At 45.2% G+C, this 26,027-nt stretch overlaps 1 protein-coding gene and 1 pseudogene across 1 annotated transcript in view; one reads left to right on the top strand and one right to left on the bottom strand.

The window, feature by feature from the left end:
* Positions 1 to 4,611: 4,611 nt before the first annotated feature.
* LOC114224922 (oligosaccharyltransferase complex subunit OSTC pseudogene) lies at positions 4,612 to 5,128 on the top strand (annotated as a pseudogene).
* A 5,911-nt stretch (positions 5,129 to 11,039) lies between these two features.
* Positions 11,040 to 26,027, bottom strand: part of SCD5 (stearoyl-CoA desaturase 5) — a 155,078-nt gene continuing 140,090 nt past the window's right edge. The window contains exons 4-5 of the mRNA XM_028124199.2: positions 15,044 to 15,276; positions 11,040 to 12,470 (exon numbers count right to left, since the gene is read on the bottom strand). Coding sequence (XP_027980000.1) covers positions 12,280 to 12,470; positions 15,044 to 15,276 — 424 coding nt within the window. The 3' untranslated portion in view covers positions 11,040 to 12,279. The remainder of the gene's footprint in view (positions 12,471 to 15,043; positions 15,277 to 26,027) is intronic.

Here is a 26,027-nt window from a genome sequence, read left to right as displayed (position 1 = left end):
CCCTCTGTGCTCAGGGTGCTCCCCATCCTCCATGCCCTGCCTGGACCACGCTCTCTCCTCTCTCTGTGCTCAGGGTGCTCCCAATCCTCCATGCCCCGCTTGGACCACCCTCTCTCCTCCCTCTGTGCTCAGGGTGCTCCCCATCCTCCATGCCCCACCTGGACCACCTCCTCCTCCCTCCATGCTAAGGGTGCTCCCCATCCTCCAGGCCCTGCCAGCTCACTGATATGATGCATGCCCGGCAGTCTCTGAGCAGAGCACAGACGGAGGGGCAAACAAAAAGCGCTCAGCATCCAAGGGCAGCCACAGAGGAGAAAGAAAGTCTTTAAGGGAGAGCAAATGGAGCCTTGGAGAAGGCAGGAGTCAGGGGAAGAGGTTGCCTTGCGGGCTTCTCCCAGCTGTCTGCCTCCCCGAGTCACTGGAGCTTCCACACGATCGCTCCCCACCCCCTCAGCAGCTCCTCTTGCAAAGCCGGGGCCTTAGGAACAAGTGATATGGAGTAATTTATTGGAGATGGAGGAAGGGAGGGCAGGAAGGGAGGAGAGAGAGAGAGAGAGAGAGAAAGAGAGAGAAGGGGAAGAGGGAAGGAGGGGGAGGGAAAAGGGAAATAGGAGAAGGAGGAAGGAGGAAGGATGAAGAGGAGGAGGAGGAAGAGAGAGGAGGGGGGAGGGGGCCAGAGCGAGGCAAGAGAGGAGAGACAGGGATTGAGAGTACTTGCTCGCAGGCATCACACACAGGCACACGGCACACACTCTGTTCTACCTTTTTAGCTCTCACGTGGGAGCTAAGGAAGGGACCCGAATCTGAAACCAGCGAAGGTCCTGGCCTCCTTATAAACTCGCCCATGCCATCCAAACTCCCCAGTTCTGCCCCCGTCCGAGGCCGAGGCCGTGGCGCTTTGGAGAGTGCCTGTGGCCCCGCAGGTCTTTCTTAGCACTTCCTGCGAGGGCTCCCTGGCACCAGCTCACTTTCCCGGGCTGCCTGCAGGCATTTATCTTGTGACGTTACTTCAGAGACACTCACGGCCACAGGAAACATTACTTCTGCTTCCAAGGAGTGGACAATGCTGGGCAAATTACTTTTGGCAGCAAGCAGTTAAGATAATTTTTTAATGAGACAGGGCCTCAGCCCGTGGTGTGTTCAAGACAGGCCCGCTGGAGCTGAACCCGGAACTGACAGATGGTTTCTGTCCTAACTTAGTTTGACTGAGTGAGACATTTGATTTGAGCTTCTATTAAAGGGAAATAATGTATTTAATTGTTTGATGACGCTTGGCCTATTTTCAGGAAAAGAACGTGACTCTTTTTGTCTATAACACTGACCACCGCCCCCTGCCGCCCCCCATGTAATATGTCCAAATTCTTAAGTGCCGACTTAGGATTTACTAAGCCACTTATTTGTCTACAACATTTAGCAAAGTAATTGTGGACAAAATGTCCAATTGACGTGATTGTACTTGGACAGTGGGGTGGGAGACGGGGAAGGTTTGATTTCTTCCCTTCTGGACGAATTTGTATCCTTCTTAAAAGTCAGAGGTAATATCCATTTATCTCCCCACAATACTCCATCCTATGCCTTCCCCATAGCGGGAGCTAAGTAAATTCCTGTTGATGGCCAAGAAGAAAAAGGGCAAAATGGTCTTTGGTGCTGTTTTCTGTCGGGAAGGTGATGTGATGTGATGTTTTGATGTGATGGTTTGAAGGCACTTGTCTCCACGGAGTCACTGACAGTGTGAAATGAAGAGAAAGGCCCCGGGGGAGAAGAGGCTTAACTTAATCACCCCTTTAACGAGTCTCTCTCCGTACACAGTCCCGTTCTGAGGTGTTGGGAGTCAGGACTTCAACGGGTGGATTTGAGGGGACACAATTCAGCCCCTAACACCGTCTTTGCCTGTTTCACTCCTTAGCATGATGTTGTTCTTGTGGCTTAGGGGGCGACCCCTCAGAAGGGACGTGCAGCTTTCTGACTCTGACCATCTCAGAGCGGCTCTGTGATTGGACAGTCCTCACAAATGTAGGGGTACCTCATGCCCCCCACCACATGTGCTTCTGAAAAGTTGGGGAAGATATTTTTTTAAAGATTTTATTTATTTATTTATTTGAGAGAGAGCACAAGTGTGTTTGGGGGGGAGGGTGGGGCAGGAGCAGAGGGAGAGAGACCATCCCAAGCCCACTCCCTGCTGAGCGTGGAGCCCAGACACAGGGCTTGATCTCAGGACCCCGAGATCACGACCTGAGCCAAAATCAAAAGTTGGACGCTTAACAGACTGAGCCACCCAGGCACTCCAAAAGTTGGGGAAGACTTTTAAAAGTTGGGGCATGTTTTCTTTTTTTAAGATTTTATTTATTTATTTATTTATTTATTTATTTATTTATTTATTTGAGAGAGAGACAGAGAGCAGGAAGGGGTGAAGGGGAGGGGGAGGAAGAGAATCTCAAGCAGATTCTCCGAAAAGCACGGAGCTTGATCCTATGACCCTGAGATCATGACCTGAGCTGAAATCAAGAGTTGGATGCTTAACCAACTGAGCTTCCCAGGTGCCCTAAAGGCTGAGGCATGATTTCAAAGCCTGTTTATGAAAGGAAACCTGCACCAAATACTTTTGTAAAATTAAGAATTATCTTCTAATTTTGGAAGTTTGCATTTCTGGGTCAACTGTTGCTGAAAGTAGGGTTTGCATGTATTCATAAACAATGACAGCTCAACAAACATTTTGGAGGTCCTGCTTCCAAGCTTTCTGCTGGGAGCTCACGGCACAACTGCGCCCAAGACACATATGGGCTTGCCTGCCTGGAGTGTCACATTTAACAGGGCAAACAAAGGAATGAGTTACAAAGATGAGACACAGCGATGCTAAAGAGGGTTTATTTCCGTAATGCACTACATGGTACCTATCCACCCATCCATCCATCCATCCATCCATCCCTCCACCCTTCCATTCATTCATTCAGTAACACTTATGGAGCACCTCTCATCTCTCAGGCCCTGTGGATTGGGAAACACTTGGTGATTAAGACCATCATGCTTTGCATGACTCTTAAATGTGAGCTGTGAATTCTTTGTGCATTGTTTTTAGAGGCAGTTGTAATAGATTTATAAAATCAAGCCAAGTATAGCCCAAACTAGGTGTAGTTGGGGAAAATACTTTTCTTTTTTTTAAGATTTTATTTATTTATTTGATAGAGAGAGAGAGACAGTGAGAGAGGGAACACAAGCAGGGGGAGTGGGAGAGGGAGAAGCAGACTTCCTGCCCAGCAGGGAGCCTGATGCGGGGCTTGATCCCAGGACCCTGGGATCATGACGGGGAGCCTAAGGCAGATGCTTAACCACTGAGCCACTCAGGCACCCCGGGAAAATACTTTTCTGATGAAGAGTTTTTTCTTTTCCTTTTTTGGGGGGTCATTCTTTTTTTCTAAAGGTGGTGTGTTGAGCAAAATTTCAGCTACTCGAGGTGTTTTTGCAGACTGGTTTGCTGAGGTCCTATGGTATTGCCAGTGGTCTTTCAAGTCTGATGTGCTTTCATTGATTTCTTTTTTGATGCAAAAGAAATTATTAAGATGTGCTACAATGAGCGGTCTAGAAATTGCACTAAAGAATGTTCTTCTCAATTAAAATAACCCATAAGCACTATGTATACGAGCCAGGAACACTCATCTATTTAGAGTGGGAAAACCAAGTGAGATGGGGATAGCAAAAAAATAGATAAATATGCATACTTTCCAAAGAGTAATTATATTTTTACACTTCTTCAAGCTGTCCCATTTTCTCTTTCTTCTGTGGCAGTGCTGAATTTAAAGCAAATGGAAAAACAACAGACTGAATGTAACAATAAAATACATTATATCAATCAGATGAACAAGGCAAGCTTGTTGGGAAGGTTTAAATTATCTCTGTGCACACTTCTAACACAGAGTGTGGAAATTTGGCAGCCAAATCATGATGGCATGGGATGGTTAGTGACCTTATTTTGAAGCATGTTATTGTTTCCAAGGTTTATAATGCTGGAATTTCCTGGACGCAGCAATATTCAATTTAAGGACATCTCTCAAATGGAAACTTAAAACCAAAACAATACAAGGCAAAACAAAAATAAAAAAACCCCCTGCGATTGTTGTGAAATATTTAGCCATTGCAGTGACATTCCAGGAATATCAACCAGCCTCAGTGAATTACCCGTCATGTCATCGGCCACCCTAACACTCAGGATTCTGCTTTCCCACCTACAAATGTTTACTTTGCTTCGACAGAGGCAATTTTCTAAGTTATACTGTGGCCTGCAGTCTCTTCCTCTTTTTTTTTTTTTATAAAGATACAACATTGAGATGGCTTCCAGCCACGTTTTACATGGGTAGAGCAGAATCTAGGGTTTTCTAAGCTTGCTTGCTATTGATTCCTGTGGTCTTGGATCGAAGAAGGGACCTAAGCAATCATTTGTTCCAGATGTGACATATTATAGATGAAGAAGTGGAAGTTTTGCACATTTTTCCTTAGGCTGTTGGTCTACCAACAAAGTAACAATCTAACCATTCCTGGGTTGTGTAGATGTAGGCCAAGGAGCCAAATAATGTAAACAAAACCACATCAAAATGGCCTGTCCAGAGGGCCGCCCCTGCCACCACCAAGATGGAGACTTTGTACGGGGTCCTGTTCTTAGTGCTCGAATGCCCAATCTGACCCCAAAGAAGCCTCCCTGGGGGCACATGGCTTCTGCCATGATGGTGTATGTGCTGGTGGTGGGGTCTTAAGTCCTCATCACTGGAGGAATAACTTATGATGTTATTGTTGAACCTCCAAGTGTTGGCTTTATGACTGATGAACATGGACATCGGAGACCAGTAGCTTTCTTGGCCCACAGAGGAACTGGACAATATATTATGGAAGGATTCATGTCCAGCTTCCTACTTACAATGGGAGGTTTATGTTTCTTAATCCTGGACTAATCAAATGTACCAAACCTTCCAACATTCCAAAACTCAATAGATTTCTTCTTCTATTCATTGGATTTGTCTGTGCCCTATGGAGTTTTTTCATGGCTAGAGTATTCATGAGAATGGAACTGCAGGGCTATCTGATGGGTTCAAATGCCTTTTCAGAAGAAATCAGTGGATATTGGATTTGCTCCTGTTAATGAAGTTTTAAAGGCTGCCCCAAGCCTGTGATGTGAAATATGGAAAAGAGTGAAAAGCAGCAGAAAAGAAGCATCTAGTGAAAACATAGGAGCATGTTGACACTTGAACTAGAATGTCTTCTTGGTATCAAAGAGATAAGCTTATTCACAGTATTTTTTCCTGTTGGCCTATGCTGATGTACCAATGATGTTAAGTTGCATTTTCTTCTTAGTTTTTAATGTCTTAGAGAATATATACTCTATTTCTACAACTATAATATTGAATACAGTGATTATTTTTTACAGCTCCCTTAACATTTCTTGGAGATGACATTTCTGACTTTGAAAAATTAATGTAAAATCAGGAAGCGAGATCCCATAAGCTGAAAACTCTGGACAGATGATCAGCTTTACTTATGGTGCTTTGCCTTTAAACAGAATGTGTGACAGTACATTATCTCAGACAGATATGCAAGACTCTTTCCTACACAATAAGATGTATGAAAGGAGCAGAAATAAATAAATTTTCTAATTAAAAAAAAAAATAGCCTGTCCATTTCGGTGTCATGAAACTGATCCTGGCTTCAAATAGACTAAAAAGGTGGTTGGAAAGAGTCTAATATATTATTGCTTAAAAATTCCCCACATAGGTCTTCACTTTTAAAATAGTGATCTGAGGTGCGCCTGGGTGGCTCAGTTGGTTAAGCATCTGCCTTCAGCTCAGGTCATGATCTCAGGGTCCTGGGATTGAGCCCCACATTGCGGGGCTCCCTGCTCAGCGGGGAGTCTGCTTTTCCCTCTCCCTCTGCCCCTTCCCCCTGATCATGCTTTTTCTCTCTCACTCTCAAATAAATAAATAAAATCTTAAAAATACAATAAAATAGGGGTGCCTGGGTGGCTCAGTCGTTAAGCGTCTGCCTTTGGCTCAGGTCATGGTCCCAGGGTCCTGGGATCGAGCCCCGCATCGAGCTCCCTGCTCCATGGGGAGCCTGCTTCTCTCCCTCTCCCACTCCCCCTGCTTGTGTTCCCTCTCTCGCTGTGTCTATCAAATAAATAAATAAAAATCTAAAAAAAAAAATTTGGTGATAAAAATACGACTGTGCCTTGCTCCAGCGGGACCTGGTTACTTTGTACATCGACAGCACAGAGTTTGGCGGCTCTGCCCAGCAGCTGGTGCTTCTATCAGAAAAGCAACTTTGGAGATTTCTCTCAGTGACATAAGTGGCCCTGCAGAGGATCAAACAAGGAGAGGGTGGGGACATCGATTTAATCAATTCTGAGTTGCAGGGATTTGAACCGGTGGTCTGAGGCCAAGTCATCTTTTTTTGCATAGTAACTGTAGGTTTAGGAGCAGTAAGGAAGGGTAGTGTCTTGGGGCAGAGGCTCCCCGGCCATAGCTAACTGGGGCTGGTGTCTGTGGGTCTCTTCCTCTTGAATCCGTGGGAAGTCGAGGCAGCCTGAGGCTGACTGCTCGGCCAGGTGCCCAGGCAGAGGACAAAAGCAAGTGAGAAGACTGTCACAGAGCCACACTAGCTGCTTGCTGCCTGGCGGCGGCGGGGGAGCAGGGGGAGGGAGGACAGAGGCAACACTTTCCTTCCTCTTGCTTCTGACTTGCAAATTTAGAAGTCAGGAACATTCCACCGGGGCAGGGAGGGGCGGGATAGTTTTGAACTCTACCAATCTTGGGGAGAACAGGAGAGGAGTTTCCAGGTCATTTATAGCACTTCCTTGACCTTGAGAAAAGGGAAGGAAAGGATTTTTTTTTTTAAAGATTTTATTTATTCATTTAAGACACAGAGATACAGAGAGAGAGAGAGAGAGAGAAAGCATGAGGAGGGGGAGAGGCAGAGGCAGAGGGAGAAGCAGGCTCCCTGCTGAGCCAGGAGCCCAACGGGGGGCTCGATCTCAGGACCCTGGGATCATGACCTGAGCCAAAGGCAGACACTTAACCATCTGGGCCACCCAGGCTCCCCGGAAGGAAAGGATTTTCATGAATACCCTAAACTAAAAATGGTGGGGGGGAAGGATTATAAAGGTTAGGGTACTTCTTTCCTTTGTTTTTCACATGAGCAGCCACTGAGAACTCTACTGGCTTCCATTGTCTTCTGTAATTGAGGACAGGAGTGAAAGGGGTAAATGAATGTCACATAATCCCTGAAGCTCATTCTCGTCCAGTAGGTTCAGCCTCGTCCCTCTCCCAGTCTTGTCTCCCAGCTCCTGAGGAGGAGAAAAAAATGAGCTGTGGGAAGCCTGGGTGACTCTGCAAGTGGGGCTTGTCCTCTGATGGAAGCCAAGGATCAGAAGGAAGCTCAGGGCCCTGCCAGTGTGTGGGGCTCTTCCACACAGGGGAAAAATGACTCCTACAGGGTTACCTGGGCAGGACGAGCCAATCCAGCCGGGTTCCTTTATGGAAGGGCTCGCTGAGGCTCCAGGAGACAGAGCCTTTGTAGGGGAGGCAGAACTTTCCCTCCAGCCTCTGAGGGTCAGGCTGGGCCTGAGAATTCAGTTGACAGATTAGTGGGAGAGACACCTACAGAGTTTATTATTTACATGTTCATGGGAGCCTTCACGGGAAAATGAAGCCCCCCAAAGTGGTTGGGCCCGAGTGTTTACATGCCAGACTGGGCTAAGAGTACTAATTGTGAAAAAGTACCAAAAATATATGGGGAAGCTAAAGGGAGATAAGGGTTACTTGCAAACCCTTGTTAGCACTGATTCTATTGGTACCTTCTCTGTCTCTGGTGATAAGGATATTTCCTCCCCCCTGGTACAGAGGGCAGCTCTCACATGGGAGTTGCATTTCCTGCTTTCAGGAAGAAAAAGGGAGGTCAGAGGGTCCTTCTTGCATCTGCTGTTTCCAAGTGCCTGCCTTTCTTTTTCTTTCTTTCTTTCTTTCTTTCTTTCTTTCTTTCTTTCTTTCTTTCTTTCTTTCTTTCTTTCTTTTTCTTTCTTTCTTTCTTTTTCTTTCTTTCTTTCTTTCTTTCTTTTTCTTTCTTTCTTTCTTTCTTTCTTTCTTTTTCTTTCTTTCTTTCTTTCTTTCTTTCTTTCTTTCTTTCTTTCTTTCTTTCTTTCTTTTCTTTCTTTCTTCCTTCCTTCCTTCCTTCCTTCCTTCCTTCCTTCCTTCCTTCCTTCTTTTCTTTTTCTTTCTTTCTTTCTTTCTTTCTTTCTTTCTTTCTTTCTTTCTCTCTCTCTCTCTCTCTCTCTCTCTCTCTCCCTCCCTCCCTCCCTCCTTCCTTCCTTCCTTTCTCTCTTTCTCTCTTTCTTTCACCTCTACACCCAACATGGGGCTCAAACTCACAACCCTGAGATCAAGAGTCACATGCTTTACTGACTGAGCCAGCCAGGTGCCTCTCAAGTGCCTTTAACTGGAAATAATCTTATGTCAAACTGGCATTTGGGGCATATTCTGCTACCCTTCACCATCCAGATAGTTACTAGCAAAACCAGAACTAGAAGTTGGTCCTCTTCACTTCCAGTGTGTGGCTATTTGACTGTATCTCAGTTACCATCTTGTGTCTGAGATGTGCTACTCACCCTCACTTGATGTCTTGTGGGGACCTAGGATGTGCCAGACCTGTTCTCGAGGCCTCCGGATTTATCTGAGCACATAAGCTTTACTGTTCCTACCTTGTGTGCGAAGATGTGGAGGTGCAGAGAGGATCAGTAGGTTAATAAATGGTACTTTCACATGGTTCAACCTAAAAACATGTGCTAGGTAACACAGCAAGTTAGATCACAAGTTCAAATTCAACATCTTGCCATTTGTGACAATATGGTTGGACCTAGAAGGTATTATGCTAAGTCAAGTAAGTCAGAAAGAGAATGACAAATACCATATGATCTCTCTTATATGTACAATCTTAAAAAAGCAATGAACTCACAGATACAGAGAACAGATTGGTGGGCTGTGGGGGTGGGCAAAATGGTGAAGCTGGTCAAAAGATACAGACTTCCAGTTATAAAATAAATGTCATAGGGATGTAATGCACAGCATGGTGACTATAGTTAATAATATTGTATTTCATATTTGAAAGTCGCTAAGAGAATATATCTTAAAAGCTCTCATTATAAGAAAAAAAATTTTCTCACTGCATGCGGTGACAGATGTTAACAAGACTTGTGGTGATCATTTTACAGTGTATACAGACTGAGCCAGCCAGGTGCCCCTTTTTTGCAATATATGTAAATATCAAATCATTATGTTGTACACCTGAAACTAATATAATGTATGTCAATTATACCTCAACTTGAAAAAGGGAAGAGAATTCAAACTCAGGTCTTGAACTTGAGTCCAGTGCTATTTCTACTACTCCACTAGGCCAGAGGTTTTTGGAGTACTTCCTTTCATTAAATTGTTTTCCACTGATTATGTTTGTTTTTATTGTTTCATTATATTTTGGGAATGAATGAAACAGATGTTTTTTTTTTTTTTTACCAAGAGCATTCCTTTCAGCCTCACTCTGTGTTCTCCCACTCAGACCCAATTATTTCCCCTCAATTTTGACCTCCCAGATCCAGATCCCAGAAAGGAGGGGCAAGAACTTGAGAGGTGTTTCAAACCGGAAGTCAGCCATGTCCCTATCTCTGTTGCTGTTGGTGGCTATTAGGGCTCGATGGGACCTTAGCCAGAGTCTGGTTTTATCCTCTCTCTTTGCAGATAAGAAAACCAGATCCAGAAAGACTGGTTTTCTCAAGGCCACACAGCTGGCCAGCTCTATAACACACATGGGAGATGCTCTGTTGGAACCACTTCCCCTTTGCTCCCTTCACCTGGATGCATGGGTGGATGTGTCTGAAATAAGCCTTGTAGGACACAGGAGATTAAGGACAGGGCATTGCCTTACTTTAAACTGATCCTCTCTCAAAAAAGAAAAAAATGTACCAACCTCTCTAGGGCCACTTTGGATAGTCTTGGGAGATACGTCCCAGGGTTACTTTCTTCCCTTAGATGGTGCTAAGACCTGCAGGTAGTGTTAACATGGAAGACTCTAGAGTGATCTAACTTCCGTCCACTCCTTCAACAAAATCATCCCAATCCTCATTCATGGCCACTGCTGCAGATAAATACGTGGCTCTCAGGTTCAAAGGAGTGAGGTTCTGGATTTATTTGGACTAGATGGGGAATATCCTCATTTTGTGAGAAGACTTCAAATAGTTTTTCCAAACATAGCCTTTCCTATTAATGGGCAAGCAATAAGATTGGTACATTTAAGGGTCAAAGATTCACAGAAATAGTCCCAATCGGAAATATTCCCAATCATTTTCGGTCATGTTGATACAAACTCATCTTGGAATACAGTTACACCCTACCAATGCTCCATCAAGGTCTCAGCAATGTGTGGCCGCAGTACGAAGCAGCTGGTAGATGCCCAGTCATGCCCAAAGGGTCCAATGGCTGGAATCCCACTCAACGGCGGCAGGCCAAGAAGTCTGTATCTGACGGCAGGGGCACAGATGTTTCAGGGCAAAAGAGTGAAGAGTTGGGAGGCAGGACTAGAGGGAAAGCTGAGCCCATCTCCTGCACCTCTGGTCACTCCTAGTGGGGCCCGCTGGGGCTTGGGGAAGGAAGGTGTCCTTCATGCTCTTTTGGGTGACAGGTAGGAGTAGAGGTGCCCATTCGTCGTCTGGAAGCAGCCCAAGTGGCCATATTGGTGAGTGAGAAGTGGAGAATGATACCACTGGGGTTCTGCATTCCAAATAAAACTAGCCAGTTTAACCTCTGGCCTAGGCCTGATGGGATACAGGAGGCCTGGTCTTAGGGGCGTCGTTAGTCCAGCGCTCGAATCAAATGGAAATCATATGGTCGTCATGGAGCATCAGGTACCCTTGAGAGAACATCCTCTGAACAATATTTAAGTACCTGGTCAAAAACACCAATGAATTCATAATCATTTATTGTAAATCACTCATAGTTTATACATTATTAATGGCAAAATAACACTGTTAAACACCTGCTGGATGAAGAACTTCATTATGACAATTTCCTACTGGTATCACTTCTTTTTTCAGAAATTTTAAGTTCCTACATTTTTCTTGAAAAGATCTATCTTCGAAGTACTCCAACATCTTTCTTTTGCTCTAACAACTAAAACAAAGGGCACGCTGTCCCATTAATTCAACATGCTCTTTACAAGGCAACTTAACACATGAAAATTTTTTTAATCCAGAAGCTGCATAATGATCACTTTATATTTTGCTGCAAAATCAATGAAGGCCGCATGCAGGGGAAACATTAGTAGACACTGAGCTCTAGATAACTGTCGGTTATTAAGATCTGATGGCCTGGTGTGGAAAATTAATATGCTTATGTAGCAGGAGTAGCTAAAGTACATGCATCAGTGGCTGGGATCAATTAGAATATAAATTAGGTGTCTAAACATTTAAATGAGAGCTTAATTTGAGCTTAATTTTATGTCTGGCACATCTGAGTTGTACACCTTTAAAATGACAATAGGGAAGAGAACAAAATCAAACACCTAAATAGACACTGATTTATAGGGTCACCTGGGCGTAGTTGGGACACAAAACGAGCTGAGCAGTGGACAGATCTCTTCTGAAGCAAACACAGTGGAGCATTAATAAGCTATAAACAGGGCAAAAAAAATAAGAGAGCCATTTCCTGTATTGTCATTTTTTTAAAGTGTTCAATTCTCTTATTTAAAAAACAACAGCAACACACACACACAAGCACATTCATGCAGTAATTACAAAACAGAAACATCCTTTAGTTACTTAGACCCTCTCCTTTGTCTTCTACCCTGCCTCTCTGCTCCTTCAGAAAAGGGGTTTAAAAACAGTGCTGGGTTAACTGATAGAAAAGAAAACCAGTGCTCTCCTGAATCACACCGAGAGAATATTAAGCTCCTTCATCCTGTCAGGGTCAACATCATGTACAAGCACACGACCATGTGTGTTTGATGTATTTGTAGCTACAGCGACTAAATCACGTGCTTACACTCTAATGTTAAATCATAGTTACATTGACGTTAAAAATTTTTTTTCATTGATAGTTGACAATATTTTGAGACAAACAGAAAGTTCCCAAACCACAGAGATTCTGTTCCCTCCCTACCCTCTACCCCCTCCCACATCCAATGAACAAGAGAACTACAGTAACAAGAGCCTCTGAACTAAGGTGTCAATGGCAGACACGTTGGATGGTGGTTCCATGTTCAAGTGCTGCCATCTCCAGTCTTGGCTTTCCGGGCCTCGATCATCAGCTTGGTTGCCCGTTTGCGGTCAGTGGCCAGCCCCAGCCAGCACATGAGGTCAATGAACCAAGTGGTTGGGTTGAAATTTAAGCCAAATTCACTCGCAGAGTAGTCAAAGGGAAAGGTATGGTGGTAATTGTGGAAGCCTTCACCTGGAAGACAAAGTGGGCATTGAAATAACCCATCTCCACCTCTCTGCACAGATTTATTCACCCCCCCCCCATTTATTGAGGGTCTACCATGTGCAAGACATTATGTCAGGCTCTAAGGGGAGCAGAAGACTTGGTGTCTGTCCTTAGAAAGCACGGGCTAGACTAAATAGGAACAGGAAAAATAACAAGAAAGTTAATCAGCATAGAGTCATGAGATTAATTTCCACGTATGAATTGTAGATACGCTACCCTGATTTCCAAGCCTTATTTCGTAGACGAAATGCTAAATGGCTGATAACAGATCCTCATTTTGATGTTTGTTCATAAGAGGAAACTAGCCTCTGTGGGCTGGAGGGATTAAAGGAAGGCTCGTTAGGAGAGCCTGGAAAACCAGATGAGTACCGTTCAGATAGGTAAGCAAATGGAGAAGCTGGACGGTTACATGTCCCAGATGGGCTTATATATTATTCTCTCCCTCCTGGTGAATAGCTTTTCCTCCCTTACTTTTTTTTTTAACTCAAGTGTTTTGGGGAGGGATCTCAGGGCTTCTTTCATCTGACTTTTTTAAACAGCTTTATTGAGATATAATTCACCATATAATTTATCCATTTGAAGTACAATTTAATGGCTTTTAGTACTTTCACAGAGCTGTGCATCCATCACCATAATGAATTTTGTAACATTTTCATTACCTAAAGGGAAGCGCCACACTCCTGAGCCGTCATCCCCCAACCGTCCCCCCCATGCCTCCAGCCCTACTTTCTTTCTCTGTCATGGTTAATTTTACGTGTCAACCTCACTGGCCAAGGTTTGCCCAGATTAAACATTTCTGTGAGGCGTGTCTGTGCGGATGTCTCTGGATGAGATGAGCATTTGAGTCAGTGGACTCAGTAAAGCAGATAACCCTCCCCAGTGGGGGCGGCCATCACTCAATCTGTTAAGAGCCTGAACAGGCAAATGGTGGAGGAAGGGGAATTTGCCCCCTTTTTTCTGACTCACTGACTGAACTGGAACATCTCTCTCATCTTCTCCTGCCCTCAGACTAGGATTTACATCATCTGTTCCCCTGGTTCTCAGGCCTTCAGACTCAGATTTAATTATACCACTGGATTTCCTGGGTATCCAGCTTGCAGAGAGCAGATTGTGGGATTTCTCAGCTCCCATAATCCCGTGAGCCAGCTCCTCCAAACAAATCTCTCCGCCCCCCCTTCCCTGACCCCTCCCCTCCCCCCTCTCTATACATAAAGAGTGTGTATCTACGGATATATACATATATACACACACAGAAATAGTAGGGTATCTATTTAGATCCTACAAATATATATATCTATTTATATTTATATAGATATCCTACTGTTTCTGTATATATACGGGGATTTATTATGAGGAAAAATATATATATTACAGTATATACAAAAACTGTATAGTATATGTATATAATAGTATTACATATGTATAAATAGATATATCTGTATATATATGTGTAGTGCATGTGTGTGTATACATATGTATGTATACTAGTATGTATATATATATATATATATAATGATTGTTTCTTTAGAGAACCTTAATCAACCTTGCTAGGGGATGCAGAGACCGTTGCTACTTAACAGTAGGATCTTCCCTTCCTGGTTCGGTCTCCATGCTCAAGGCCCAGGTTACCAAGAAGCCCAAGCTGCCTCCATACACAGCTAGTGTTTTTTTATTACTGTGTGCCAGCCACAGTGGTGAGGGCTTTAATGGTGTTAACACCTATAATCCCCACATCTCTGATCTAGTTGCTATGATCATCCCCATTTTAAAAACGAGGATGTAAATGTACAGAAGGGACAAGTAACTTGCTTAAGACCATAAAGCTGGTAATAAAAACAACATTACTGGGCTTATTTCGTGCTAAGCACTGCTGCAAAGACTATGCATTAACTCATCGAACCCTCCCATGACCCTAGGAGCAGGTAAATGCTACTGTTATCCTCACTTGACAAAGGAAGACACAAGGTGTGGAGGAGTCAGATAACCTGCCCGGAGAGTAAGTGGAGGAACCAAGACTCAACCAAACTCGTCAGAATCCGAAGGCCTCGCTCTTAACCATCCTGTGGCATCATGAGATGCCACACTCTTGTTTCTTCCCATCTCTCTGTTTGAAGGCCTTTTTTCCTTACAGTCAGTCATCTGATTGGACAGCGGGGGCTAGAATGGTTAGGGCAGTTTGAAAGAAAAGTCAGCGGCTATGCCTCTCAGGAACATTTCCAGGGTAAAAATAAATAGCTTAATTATTGAGCACTTACTATATGACAGACATTGACCTAAGCCATGTACATATAGTAGCTTACTTAATCTTCATAACATCCCTATGAAGTAGGCATCACCATTCCCATTTCACAGATGAGAAAACTCTAAATCAGGGAGATTAGGTGACTTGTCCAAGGCCCAGGATTCTAACACCAAAGCCCAAGTTCATCCCATCTGACTCCAATCCACTGCCTCTCTTCACGGATTCCAGAAAACCATTGGAAAGCCAGGAAAATCTGAGCTGTTGTATTTCCCCTTGGCTCTCACCCCCCCCCACTCACCAATGGCACCCAGAGTGACGAGTGGGTTCTGCCGAGGGCTGATGTGTTTGTCGTAGGGCCGGTTTCCATACATGTGGGCAGCACTGTTGACCAGCCAGGTGATATTGAGGGAGATGGTATAGCGGAGGATGGACGCCAAGAAGTAGGAATTCCACAGACTCTCTCCCCAGAAGCACCAGGGCACCAGTGTGGGAATCACGAAGCACATGAGCACCACGGTGATCTTATAGTACCTGGAAGGCAGAATATTACACTAGCATTGGGCCCCTGTTGATGGTGGCAGGGATAGGCTGAGCAAGCTACAGGAAAAGTCAGGAAATGTGCCAGTCAGCTCCGTCTGCTCTTTCTGTATAGGGAACACCCTGTTGTGTGTCACCCTGTACAGGGGTCACAAACCCATATCCTTACAAGGGCTAGGCAGGTAATCCAAAGTGGAGTTAGGATGGGTAGAATGCTCTGGGAAGTGGTAGGGCCTGTAGCAAGCATACTTCAGAGAAATTTCAATAGCAAACAATGTAGTGCTAGTGAAACCCATGTATCTCTAGCTACATTTCTCCTACAGGTCACCAGTTTGACAGTAGGATCTTCCTTTCCTGGTTCAATCTCCATGCTCAAGGAGTAGCTCCTAGCTACTTTCTTCACCTGTCAATCAACTGGATAATCAGGTTTTCTCCAATGATTTCAAGAAACATGTATTTCTTGAATAATGTCCAGACACATGATTCCGTACTAACTTAGCTTGGTACAAAGGTAAACAATCCAATCCCCTCTCAAAAAATGTTCTCTGTTCATTGGAGATTACATTCCAAGCTAGCATAAAAAAGTAAACAATAAGGCTAAGCTTGTGCCACATAAAAAGTCATCTTTACAAAGAAACCATCAGTAGTTTGATTGCCAGACCCATGTAGCCAGCAAATATTTACTGATCACTTACTGTATGCCAGGCCATGAGTGCTGGTGATACAAAGACAAAGTCGACAGAGTCAGCGCCCTGGGCTTCAGTCAGATGGAACCACCATTTCCCATCCCCGTCCCCCGCCCTGGGCACGTGGAACCAGCTCTGTGCAGGGACAGGAAAGGGGCTGTGCTATGAGTTCATAGGTCTTTCCTCTCTGGCCTCACACTGCCTAATCAAGCTTCCAGAAGATCTCTGTTAAGATGCATATGTATGAAATGGGAGGGAGCAGTGTGAGGAAATGACATTCAAAAGGTGGAAGACTTGAACTTGAGTTTAGATCTGATTCTGGATGTCGAACCAGCCGTTTTCTTTCTTTCACTCTCCTCTTGCGCACAGTTAGCTGGTTCCCCAAAGAGCCCAGCATGAAGCAAGGGTGTGTGTGGGGGTAGTCTATTCTGGGAAGAGTGAGACAGGGAAGGAGGGAATACCAAGCCAGGGGTACCCATGCTTTGGATACCTGAACTTGGACCTAGATGGGACAGATTATACCTCAGAGTTATTCTTTCAAGGAATGAAAGAAGGGGCTATTTTCCCATTGGCTCCAACTCCCTCCTGGTCAGGGGATGTCACATGGGATATCAGCTCCCTCACACTTCCAAGTCTGCTTGGGTCAGGATGGCTGAGTGCATTTCTGGGAAGCATCTCAGGTGGAGGTGGCAATGAAACCAGGCAGGAAGTAAGAAATAAGCCGTCCAGCTGAGCAAGGTGCTCTTGGGTTACACCTGGGCCAGCAGGTGGCTGCAGCAACAGCTGGGGTGAAAAGATGGGCAGGGAGTAGAAGGTGGGGCATGAGAGGGATCCAGCACAGGTAGTGATTATAATATCTCCAGGGGTTCTTGTAAGGATCTAATAAGTAATGTATACTATGTGCATATTAAGTCACGACTATTCTGAGACCTTTCTGTGTACTGGCTCATTTAATTCTAATAAAAACTCTAGGAGGAAGTCACCATTATCATCACCATTTTACAGAGCAACGGTAAGTTTACGTAGTTGGGCCAAGGTTACAAGACTAAGATGTACTAGGACCAAGATTCAGATCCAGGCAGAATCACTTTAGAGACCATCATCCACTTAAAATGCAGCTATCTTATATCCCAGTGACTTGAAAATGGGTGTTGATGGGTTCACCTGTTGCCCAACAAAAAACAAATTTTATGGGAACTGACGTTTGTGGGCAGCTAGCAATCTGAAAAACACCCTTACATACATGATTTGCACATGAAATTTAAGTGGAAAGAGGGTGCTTGGGCAGCCAGGTGAGTGGACTGTGGCTAAAGGGGCAAAGACAACAGACAATGAAGGGACTGGTGCTCTTACATTGGGCTCCCCAGGGTCACATGCAGAAGGCTTTTGTAGAGCACTTAAAAAAAAAAGATTTTTATTTATTTATTTGAGAGACGGAGAGAGAGTATGGCGGAGAGGGGGCGGTGCAGAGGGACAAGCAGACTCCCTGCTGAGTGGGGAGCCCAATGCAGGGTTCAATCCCAAGATCCAGAGATCATGACCTGAGCTGAAGGCAGATGCTTAATGGACTGAGGCACCCAGGTGCCCCAAGAGTGCTTTTGAAGGATACTTGTAAGGAAGGGAAGAAGGCAGGTTGGGCTGAGGCAGAAGCTCACCAACAGTGAGTTTCAGCAGATCCAACGGGAACCTCTGGGGCTGGATGACCCTTCAGAGTTGTCCAAATTGAAAGGTCTCCCCGCATCATCCAGCCTTTGGCCTTGGGGCGCACCCTGGGAGGGGTGAACCCTGGGACAGGGCACTTCCATGTGGGCAAGGGCAACTCCCAGAGAGGACAGCAGCTGCAGGCTGGGAGCCTCAGCTGAAGAGGGGATCTGGGTGAAGCTAAGGCCTTGGGAATTGGCAGTGAGTGTGTGAAGGGAGGGGGGTGTTCTGAAGGGAAAATGGAAGAGGTGCCCAGAGCCATGGTCTGCTGCTTCTCTTCGTTTGCACCTCTGAGGAGGAAAGGAGGCAGCTCTACGTTGCCAACAGAAGGCATTTTGCAACTTAAGAACTTTCTTCCCTTCCTCCACTCTCTGGGTTACAGTCCAGTGCCTTTGAAAAGAGCCTGTCCTGGGGCACCTGGGTGGCTCACTCGGTTAAGCATCTGCCTTCAGCTCAGGTCATGATCTCGGGGTCCTGGAATTGAGCCCGGGTTCAGGCTCTCTGCTTTCGGGCTCCCTGCTTGGCAGGGAGTCTGTCCCCTCCCCCACTCATGGGCTCTCTCTCTCTCTCTCTCTCTCTCTCTCTCAAAATAAAGAAGTAAATAAAATCTTAAAAGAAAGAAAGAAAGAAAAGAGCCTCTCCTAGTCCTGATCTGAGCCATTGTCTTGGCCCCTCATTTTGCTCCTGAAAAGAAGGAGAAAGAAAACACACACACTTAGGGTTTGCTCTGTGCTGGGCACCAGGCTAAGCATCTCATAGGCCCTCTTTCACTCCTCCCAGCAGGCTTGGGATAGACACTGAGGATCCCAGACCTTAGAGAGGTGCCATGCTTCCCCCAGGAAGAGGCCAGGCCCTCGCTCTGGCTCTCGGCTCTGCCCCAACCCTACAGAATCCACAGCTCACGGGACTCAGCTTCCACTCACACCCTGCCCCTGCCTCTTCCCTCCGAACTTCTTAGGGAAGCCACCTGCTGGCCTGGGCTCTGGCTCTAACAGCCTGCTGGGGAGGGATGGAGCTTCCCAAGTGGGTGGAGAGAAAGGTCTGGGCTTCCCGTCCCGCCCCTGTCCCCCGTCTGCCCCCAGCACAACCCCTGTAGCCAAATGTCCTCTTCCTCAAAAAAGACCCTCTTTAGAAACCATTCCAAGGGACGTCAGAGTGGCTCAGTTGGTTAAATGTCTGCCTTCGGCTCAGGTTGTGATCCCAGGGTCCTGGGATGGAGCCCCGCGTTGAGCCCCACATCGGGCTTCCTGCTCCACGGGAAGCCTGCTTCTCCCTCTCCCACCCCCCCTGCTTGTGTTCCCTCTCTTGCTGTGTCTCTCTCTATCAAAAAATAAATAAAATCTTAAAAAAAAATTCCGGTATCTCAGGAAACAAACTGAGGGTTGCTGGAGAGGTGGGGGGTGGGAGGGATGGGGTGGCTGGGTGATAGACATTGGGGAGGGTATGTGCTATGGTGAGTGCTGTGAATTGTGTAAGACTGATGACTCACAAACCTGTACCCCTGAAACAAATAATACATTATATGTTAATAAAAAAATCATTCCAATAAAGCGTTATCATATTTAATTATAGGGCTATTCTCTGATTGCTCTTCCTGTATTCTGCTAGGATTCCTTGTTGTGTGTTCAATGGAATGAATGGAAGAGGAAGGGATTTTTAGGGGCCACAGAGGGCCTGGGTGTGGCTGCCAGTGGCATGGATCTTGAGGCTGATCTCTGCATCAAACATTCTCCCCAGCCATCACATGGACTCAACACCTTCCTGTGTTGCTGAGGAGGCTCCCTCTTGTGCCTATTCGCTTCCAGCAGCTTTATCAGTCACTGGCCTTCTTTTGGAACACATATGGAGATGGCTCCCTGGCTTCCTTGCTTAATGACACTCAACTCTGAACCCGTAGCCGAGGGTCCTCCAGCAAGTCCATGAGGCCTCCAACTCCTAGTCCTTCCTCATCTGAGGGACTTCCTTTCTTCAACTGTGGTAGGGAGCAGGCTGCAGAAGGGCCATTGAAATTGCTCTGTGTTTTTGCTAAATGGGTTTTTTATGTTGTAAAGCATCATAGAACAGTAAACTACTCAACTCCGCTACTTCCTAGCTGTGTTATCTTGAGTAGATGGTTTAATCGCACTGAGCCCCAGGCTTCTCTTCTGTAAAATGTGGTATTAACAAATTTATTGAGCCCCTACTATGTATGTGTCAGTACTATCTTGGTACTGGAGATATAAAGTGAAAAAATCAGACAAAAATCCCTGCTCTTGGAGAGCAGGGGTATTCTGGTAGGAAGATTTGATAAACATATATATTATGTATATACTATACAAAAATTTACATATATGTATATTCTGGTAGGAAAGAAAGTTAATAAGCAATATATAGAGCATGTTAATGGCAAATATTAAGATAAGAGTAAAGCAGAGAAGGAGAATATGAAGTCAAGGGCAGGTGCTGCAATTTAAAATAGGGTGTCTAGGGAAGGACTTAGTGACATTACAGCTTTTGAGTAAAGATGTGAAAGCAGTGAGAAGTTAGCCATGTGGCTAAATGGGGGCAGAAGATTCCAGGCAGAGAAAACCACAAGCACAGAGGCCCCGCAGCAGGAGTGTTCCTGGCACATTCAGGGATGAGTAGAAGAGGTGGGGCTGAAGCAGGTGAATAAAGGGGAGAACGTAGGAGATAAGAGAAAAATGGTGGGCCGAGTCACAGGATGTCTTGCAGGTTATCATAAGGGTTTCAACCTTTACTCTGAGTGAGATGGAGCCTTGGGCAGATTTGGTTCAAAGGAGTGGGGTGATCTGTCTTACATCTTAGCAGGGTCACCCCAAGTGTTGTGTGGAGAATAGACTGTGGGGGGGCAGAAACAGGGGGTGCAATTAGGACGCTGCTATACAATCTGGGCAGGAGAGGACATTGGCTTGGACCTGGACAGGGATGGTAGGTGAGAGAAATGGTCAAATTCTGAATATATTTTGAGAATAGAGTGATAGGACTTGTTATGACTGGATTGTGGAAAGGAGTCAAGGATGACATTAAGGATAGAGATGTCATTCGTTGGGGAAGGATGGAGGGGAGCTGGTTTCGAGCAGCACAGGAGGAGCTCAATCTTAGACCTGTCAGGTGGGAAAGGCCCACTACACATTCAAGGGGCCATGTCAAGTAGACAGCTTGACGTGCAGGTCTGGAGATCAGAGGTGCTCTAGAGAGAGGTTTCATGGGAACAGAAATTTGGAACTCATCAGCATATTACTGTATAACACTCACATACATACATGTTTTCATCTGGGTTCCACCATAGTCCTGTGAGGTACTTATTATAACCTCACTTTGTAGGACCTTTCTGGAGCTCCAGAGAGGTCATGGGATTTCCTCAAGGCCATACTGGTTGGACAAAGCATAGGCAGGCTTAAAATACAGTTCATATAACCGCTACTTACTTGGCTTACCAAGAGCAGGTAAACTTACCCAGAAGTAAACCAGGCTGGAGTGTGTGACCTAGCCATCGCCCTAAGAATTGCACATAGCCAAATAAAAATGTCACCTCAAGGTCGGAATGCTACACTCCAGCTGAACTGAACTTCTTCCCATTCCTCAGGCACTGCCTTCTCTCTGTCTCCTGTGTCTATGTCCTCTGCCTGGCTTCCTTGATGTTTCCAAATAGTCTAAATGTCACCTCCTCTGTGGGGATTGCCTCCGTCCCCCAGGGCAGGCCCTGTCGAGTGTTCCTGCTGCATGTTGTACTTCTCAGCTCTCACACTTGTTGGCTTAGTGGGTGGCCTCACCCACGAGGTCAGTGGTCTCAACCTTGAGCGCACATTCGAATCAACTGGGTGAACATTTAAAAATGACTGATGTGGGGAACCCACTGCAGACTGGCTCAATCGAATTGGAATTTCTGTTCCGGGCACTGATATTTTTAAAGCCTCTCCATTGCAGACATTGATGGTAGCCTCCCTAAAACCCGCCCCCATCCTTTCTTTCTTGCTGGAATCCTCTGATTTTGTTCAGATATCCAACTGCTTTCCCTGCGTCCAAATCCTTCAGGGAATGTGAACTCTACCCACGATGTGAGTCCCGACTGGTTTGAAGCAATCAGTGGTGATCTCATTCACTTTCCCAATGATTAATTTAGGAACTGGTCAATAGTGGTCAATAATGGGAAAATGGGTAAAATTTTTAAAAAGGTAAATGACAAATGTTGGTAAAGATGTAGAGAAATCAGAACCTTCATGCATTGTTGGTAGAAATGTAAAATGTTGCAGCTGCTAAGGAAAACAGTTTCTCAAAAGGTTAGCTATCAAATTATCATATGACCCAGCAATTCAACTCCTAAGCGTATGTTCAGAAGAATGGAAAGCAGGGATTTGAACATATACTTGTATGCCAGTGTTCATAGTAGCATTATCCACAGTAGCCAAAATGTGGAAACAACCCAAGTGCCCATTAATAGATGAATGGATAAACAAAATGGTGTGTGTGTGGATAGATAGATAGACAGACAGACAGATAGACAGACAGACAGATAGATAGACATATATATAATGTATATGTGTGTATGTATATGTATAATGGAATATTATTCCACCATAAAAAGGAACAGAATTTTTACATGCTATAAGATGCATGGATGGAACTTGGAAATATGCTTAGTGAGATAAACTAGACACAGAGGACAGATATTGTTTATAATTCCACTTACACGAGGAAGCTAGAATAGGCAAATTCAGGAAGACAGAAAGTAGGATAGTTGTTCCTAGGAGCTGGAGGGAAAGGGAAAGGGAAGCCCCTGTTTACTGGGTATAGAGTTTTTGTTGGGAATGATGAAAAAGGTTTGGGTATAGATATTGGTGATGGTTATACAACATTGTGAATGTACGTAATGCTGCAGAACTGTACACTTAGGGTTAAAATGATAAATACTATGTTGTGTATATTTTACCACAATAAAAAAGAGCTAGATGAGGGAATATTTTCTCGACCACAGAAAGTACACATGGGCAGAGGTGGTTTCTCTTTTTTCACAGTGACCCCAGGACCTGCTACAGCCATCTGTGACCGTGACAGGAAGAAGACTGAGAAACAAAGCAGACCCCTTAGGTTGACAGAGCAGAAAGATGGAAAGGTCCTTGAATGAGCTACTGAACTAACCAGCCCCAGAGTGGCTTTATCCCTGATGTCTTACTCTGGGACAAGCTAGTTGAGTCAGGACCTTCTGTGGAGTAGCTGAGCGCAATCTAGTAGACTGCAGGGGACGCTGACATGCCCTCTGGATCTCCTCACAGGGGAGAGTCACTACCAGTGCTGCTTCGCTGGAGAGGGCTGCCCTGCCCTAGGTCATGCCTTCTCTTAACAACCCCTTCTAGGGACTAGCCCTACGTAAGGGGTGTAATCCATTGTGCAGGCCTGGTCCCACTGCCTCATCTCTCAATGACTCTGAAGAGTCACCCCAACTTCAGAACCCACAATATGGTGGGCTGAGGCCTTTGATGGGACTGATGAGGACCCAGCTTCTTCCCTTGCCCAATCCTGTCTCTGACACTTCTGTTTCCGACACTTCTTCAGTAGGTGTTGACCCTAAGGAACCTCTCCAGTCCACTTCTTACAACGTAATATCCACCTCAGAGCCAGCTTCCGGGGTAACCTGTCCTGTGACGTGAATATATTGCTGGACTGGCAGAGTCCAGCAGAAGGCCACTCTCCAGAGCCTAGCACAGGGACTTGCACAGAGCAGGCACTCCTACTTATTTGTGGAACAATTAAGTGAATGGTTCTTCGGTTAATAAATTACTGAGAAGCTCTCAGCTTCTCAGGAAAATAAAAACACTACAGTGACTCGGTAGGACACAGAGCATGAGAGATAAAATGCCAAGGTTTCCAAAAAACACAAACCACATGATGAATGTGCCACCTGCTTTTGGGTTCCTCATGAGATGCTTATCTCTTGGATGGGTGCCAACACAGGATTGTGAATATGAAACCAACAACTTGATTAAAGACATTCGTGCTCATCTGGCCCCAAACCCCAGCTTCCAACAAAGGCTTGGAAGGCTGTAAGGCTTCATAGCTCCAGTTTAAAAGAATGATTTCTGAGCATGAGCTTCTAGGTCATTTTCTGAGCTGCCAAATATGGCAAAACATTGGCAATATTTAACAGCCACTCAAACAGGTTTGGTCTTGGTTTGGAATGTGAGTGGCTTCCTCTCTGTCTTTCTGTGGATACTCAGACCCTGAGATAGGAGAAGACTCCTAGAATCATCAAGGGAGAAAAAGAAAAGGGTGGGTATGAATCCAAGAATGACCCAAGGAAGAGTAGTTTTTTCCACAGATTTGAAACCAGAGATCCACAGGTTTGAGTCCAAAATACAAGAGCCAAAGCACTCAAGCTCACCCTACATGTAGCTCTGGAGCAGTTTTCTTTTTCTTTTTCTTTTTTTTTTTTTAAAGATTATTTATTTATTTATTTATTTATTTGACAGAGAAGGAGAGAGAGAGCACACAAGCAGAGGCAGAGGGAGAGGGAGAAGCAGGCTCTCCACTGAGCAGGGAGCCCGATGCAGGACTCGATCCCAGGACCCCGGGATCATGACCTGAGCCAAAGGCAGACGTTTAAGGACTGAGCCACCCAGGCGCCCTGGAGCAGTTTTCTATCACTTTAAAGTGACAGCTTTCAGGAACAGACCCACAACAGATATTGGAAACCTTCCCCATTCCCACCACCAATTCCACAGTGGGAAGATGTTTTTTTCAGCATTTAGCTCAAGATAAGAGGTCCATTTACACAATCCATTGCCATCACACATCATGGTGCCCCAATCCAAGTAAGTTTCAGTGATAGGACACGAACGAAGATATGGGCCCCCATCTTGCAACATTGTCAATGCTTCGAACACTATCTTTATCCCCATAAACTGGATCACAATAAAGAGAACCGAAACAGAGGGGAAGAATGAAGGGGGGGGAATCAGAGGGGGAGACGAACCACGAGAGACTATGGACTCTGAAAAACAATCTGAGGGTTCTAGAGGGGAGGGGGGTGGGAGGTTGGGTTAGCCTGGTGACGGGTATTAAAGAGGGCACGTACTGCATGGAGCACTGGGTGTTATACGCAAACAATGAATCATGAAACACTACATCAAAAACTAATGGTGTGATGTATGGTGATTAACATAACATAATAAAAAATAAATTAAAAAATAAAAATAAAATAAAGAGAACCGAAACATTAAAAATAGACTTGAGACTTGGGCGCCTGGGTGGCTCAGTCAGTTGAGCGTCTGACTCTTCGTTTTAGCTCGGGTCATGATCTCTTGGGTCTCCCTCTGCCCCTCCCTTCACTCTCATGCAAGCGCGAGGGCTCTCTCTCTGAAATCAATCAATCAATCAATCAATCAATCAATCTTAAAAAAAAAAAACAGACTTGGGCACCTGGGTGGCTCAGTCGTTAAGCGTCTGCCTTCAGCTCAGGTCATGATCTCAGGGTCCTGGGATCAAGCCCCGATCGGGCTCCCTGCTCAGTGGGAAGCCCGCTTCTCCCTCTCCCACTCCCCCTGCTTGTGTTCCCTCTCTCGCTTTCTCTCTCTGTCAAATAAATAAATACAGTCTTTAAAAAAAAAAAATAGACTTGAGGCCAAAAATTTGTTCTATGGAGAAGAAAGGATTTAGGATTTCTTCCATTTTTCCTTCCCTACCTCCCAAATCTGAGTGTGCTAAGGATCTTAAAACTCTTTTTTCTTTAGATGAAAAAGAAATTGCTGTTCTCTGCCTACAAGCATTTCCTATTGCTTGACTAACCCTAAGCCCAGCGGTCCAGAGCTGGTGGTGTGTGAGATCTCCAGAGGAAGAACCATGAGAGCGTGAAGGAAGAGGAAATAATCTGCCCACTGCTGACTTCCGAGGGGGGCTGGCCTGAGGAAATGCGAAAAGAAGTAAACACCATTGTGGGTGAGAGAGAAATTACAGCCCCACAAATGGATCCTAATGATGAGTGATGAGCTGTCCCTGGCGTCTTGATTAAACATGTTTGGTTTTGTGATTTCACTTAAAGCCTAGGCAGAAAGTCATTCTCCCTACAACTTTTGCATCTTGTAGGGAACCAGGCAAAATCATCTGGATGCTTACTAAACATTCATTTAGAGAACAGATAAATACGCCCTGGCAGTTTGTAAATGGAATGGACGGAACTCTCTCCCCGCCCCCATGTCCCCTCTGGCATCTCCCACAAGGAGGTGAACAATGTGATTTTAGAATGCAGATCTGAAGACAGAAGCCCCCTGATAGGGGAGCTCTTTGGAGGGTTTCAGAAAATCTTCCAGACTCTTCGAATTGTTTGAAAATGGGCTTTGCTGCTGTGCTCTCGATTTTTACCTC

This window comes from Eumetopias jubatus, unplaced genomic scaffold (assembly GCF_037043125.1).
Source record: "Eumetopias jubatus isolate StellerSeaLion01/CBP00866 unplaced genomic scaffold, mEumJub1_p1.0 scaffold_2, whole genome shotgun sequence".
Lineage (NCBI taxonomy): Eukaryota > Metazoa > Chordata > Mammalia > Carnivora > Otariidae > Eumetopias > Eumetopias jubatus.
The sequence above is the reverse complement of the archived record's forward strand: the minus strand, read 5'-3'. Positions and strand labels throughout refer to the sequence as shown.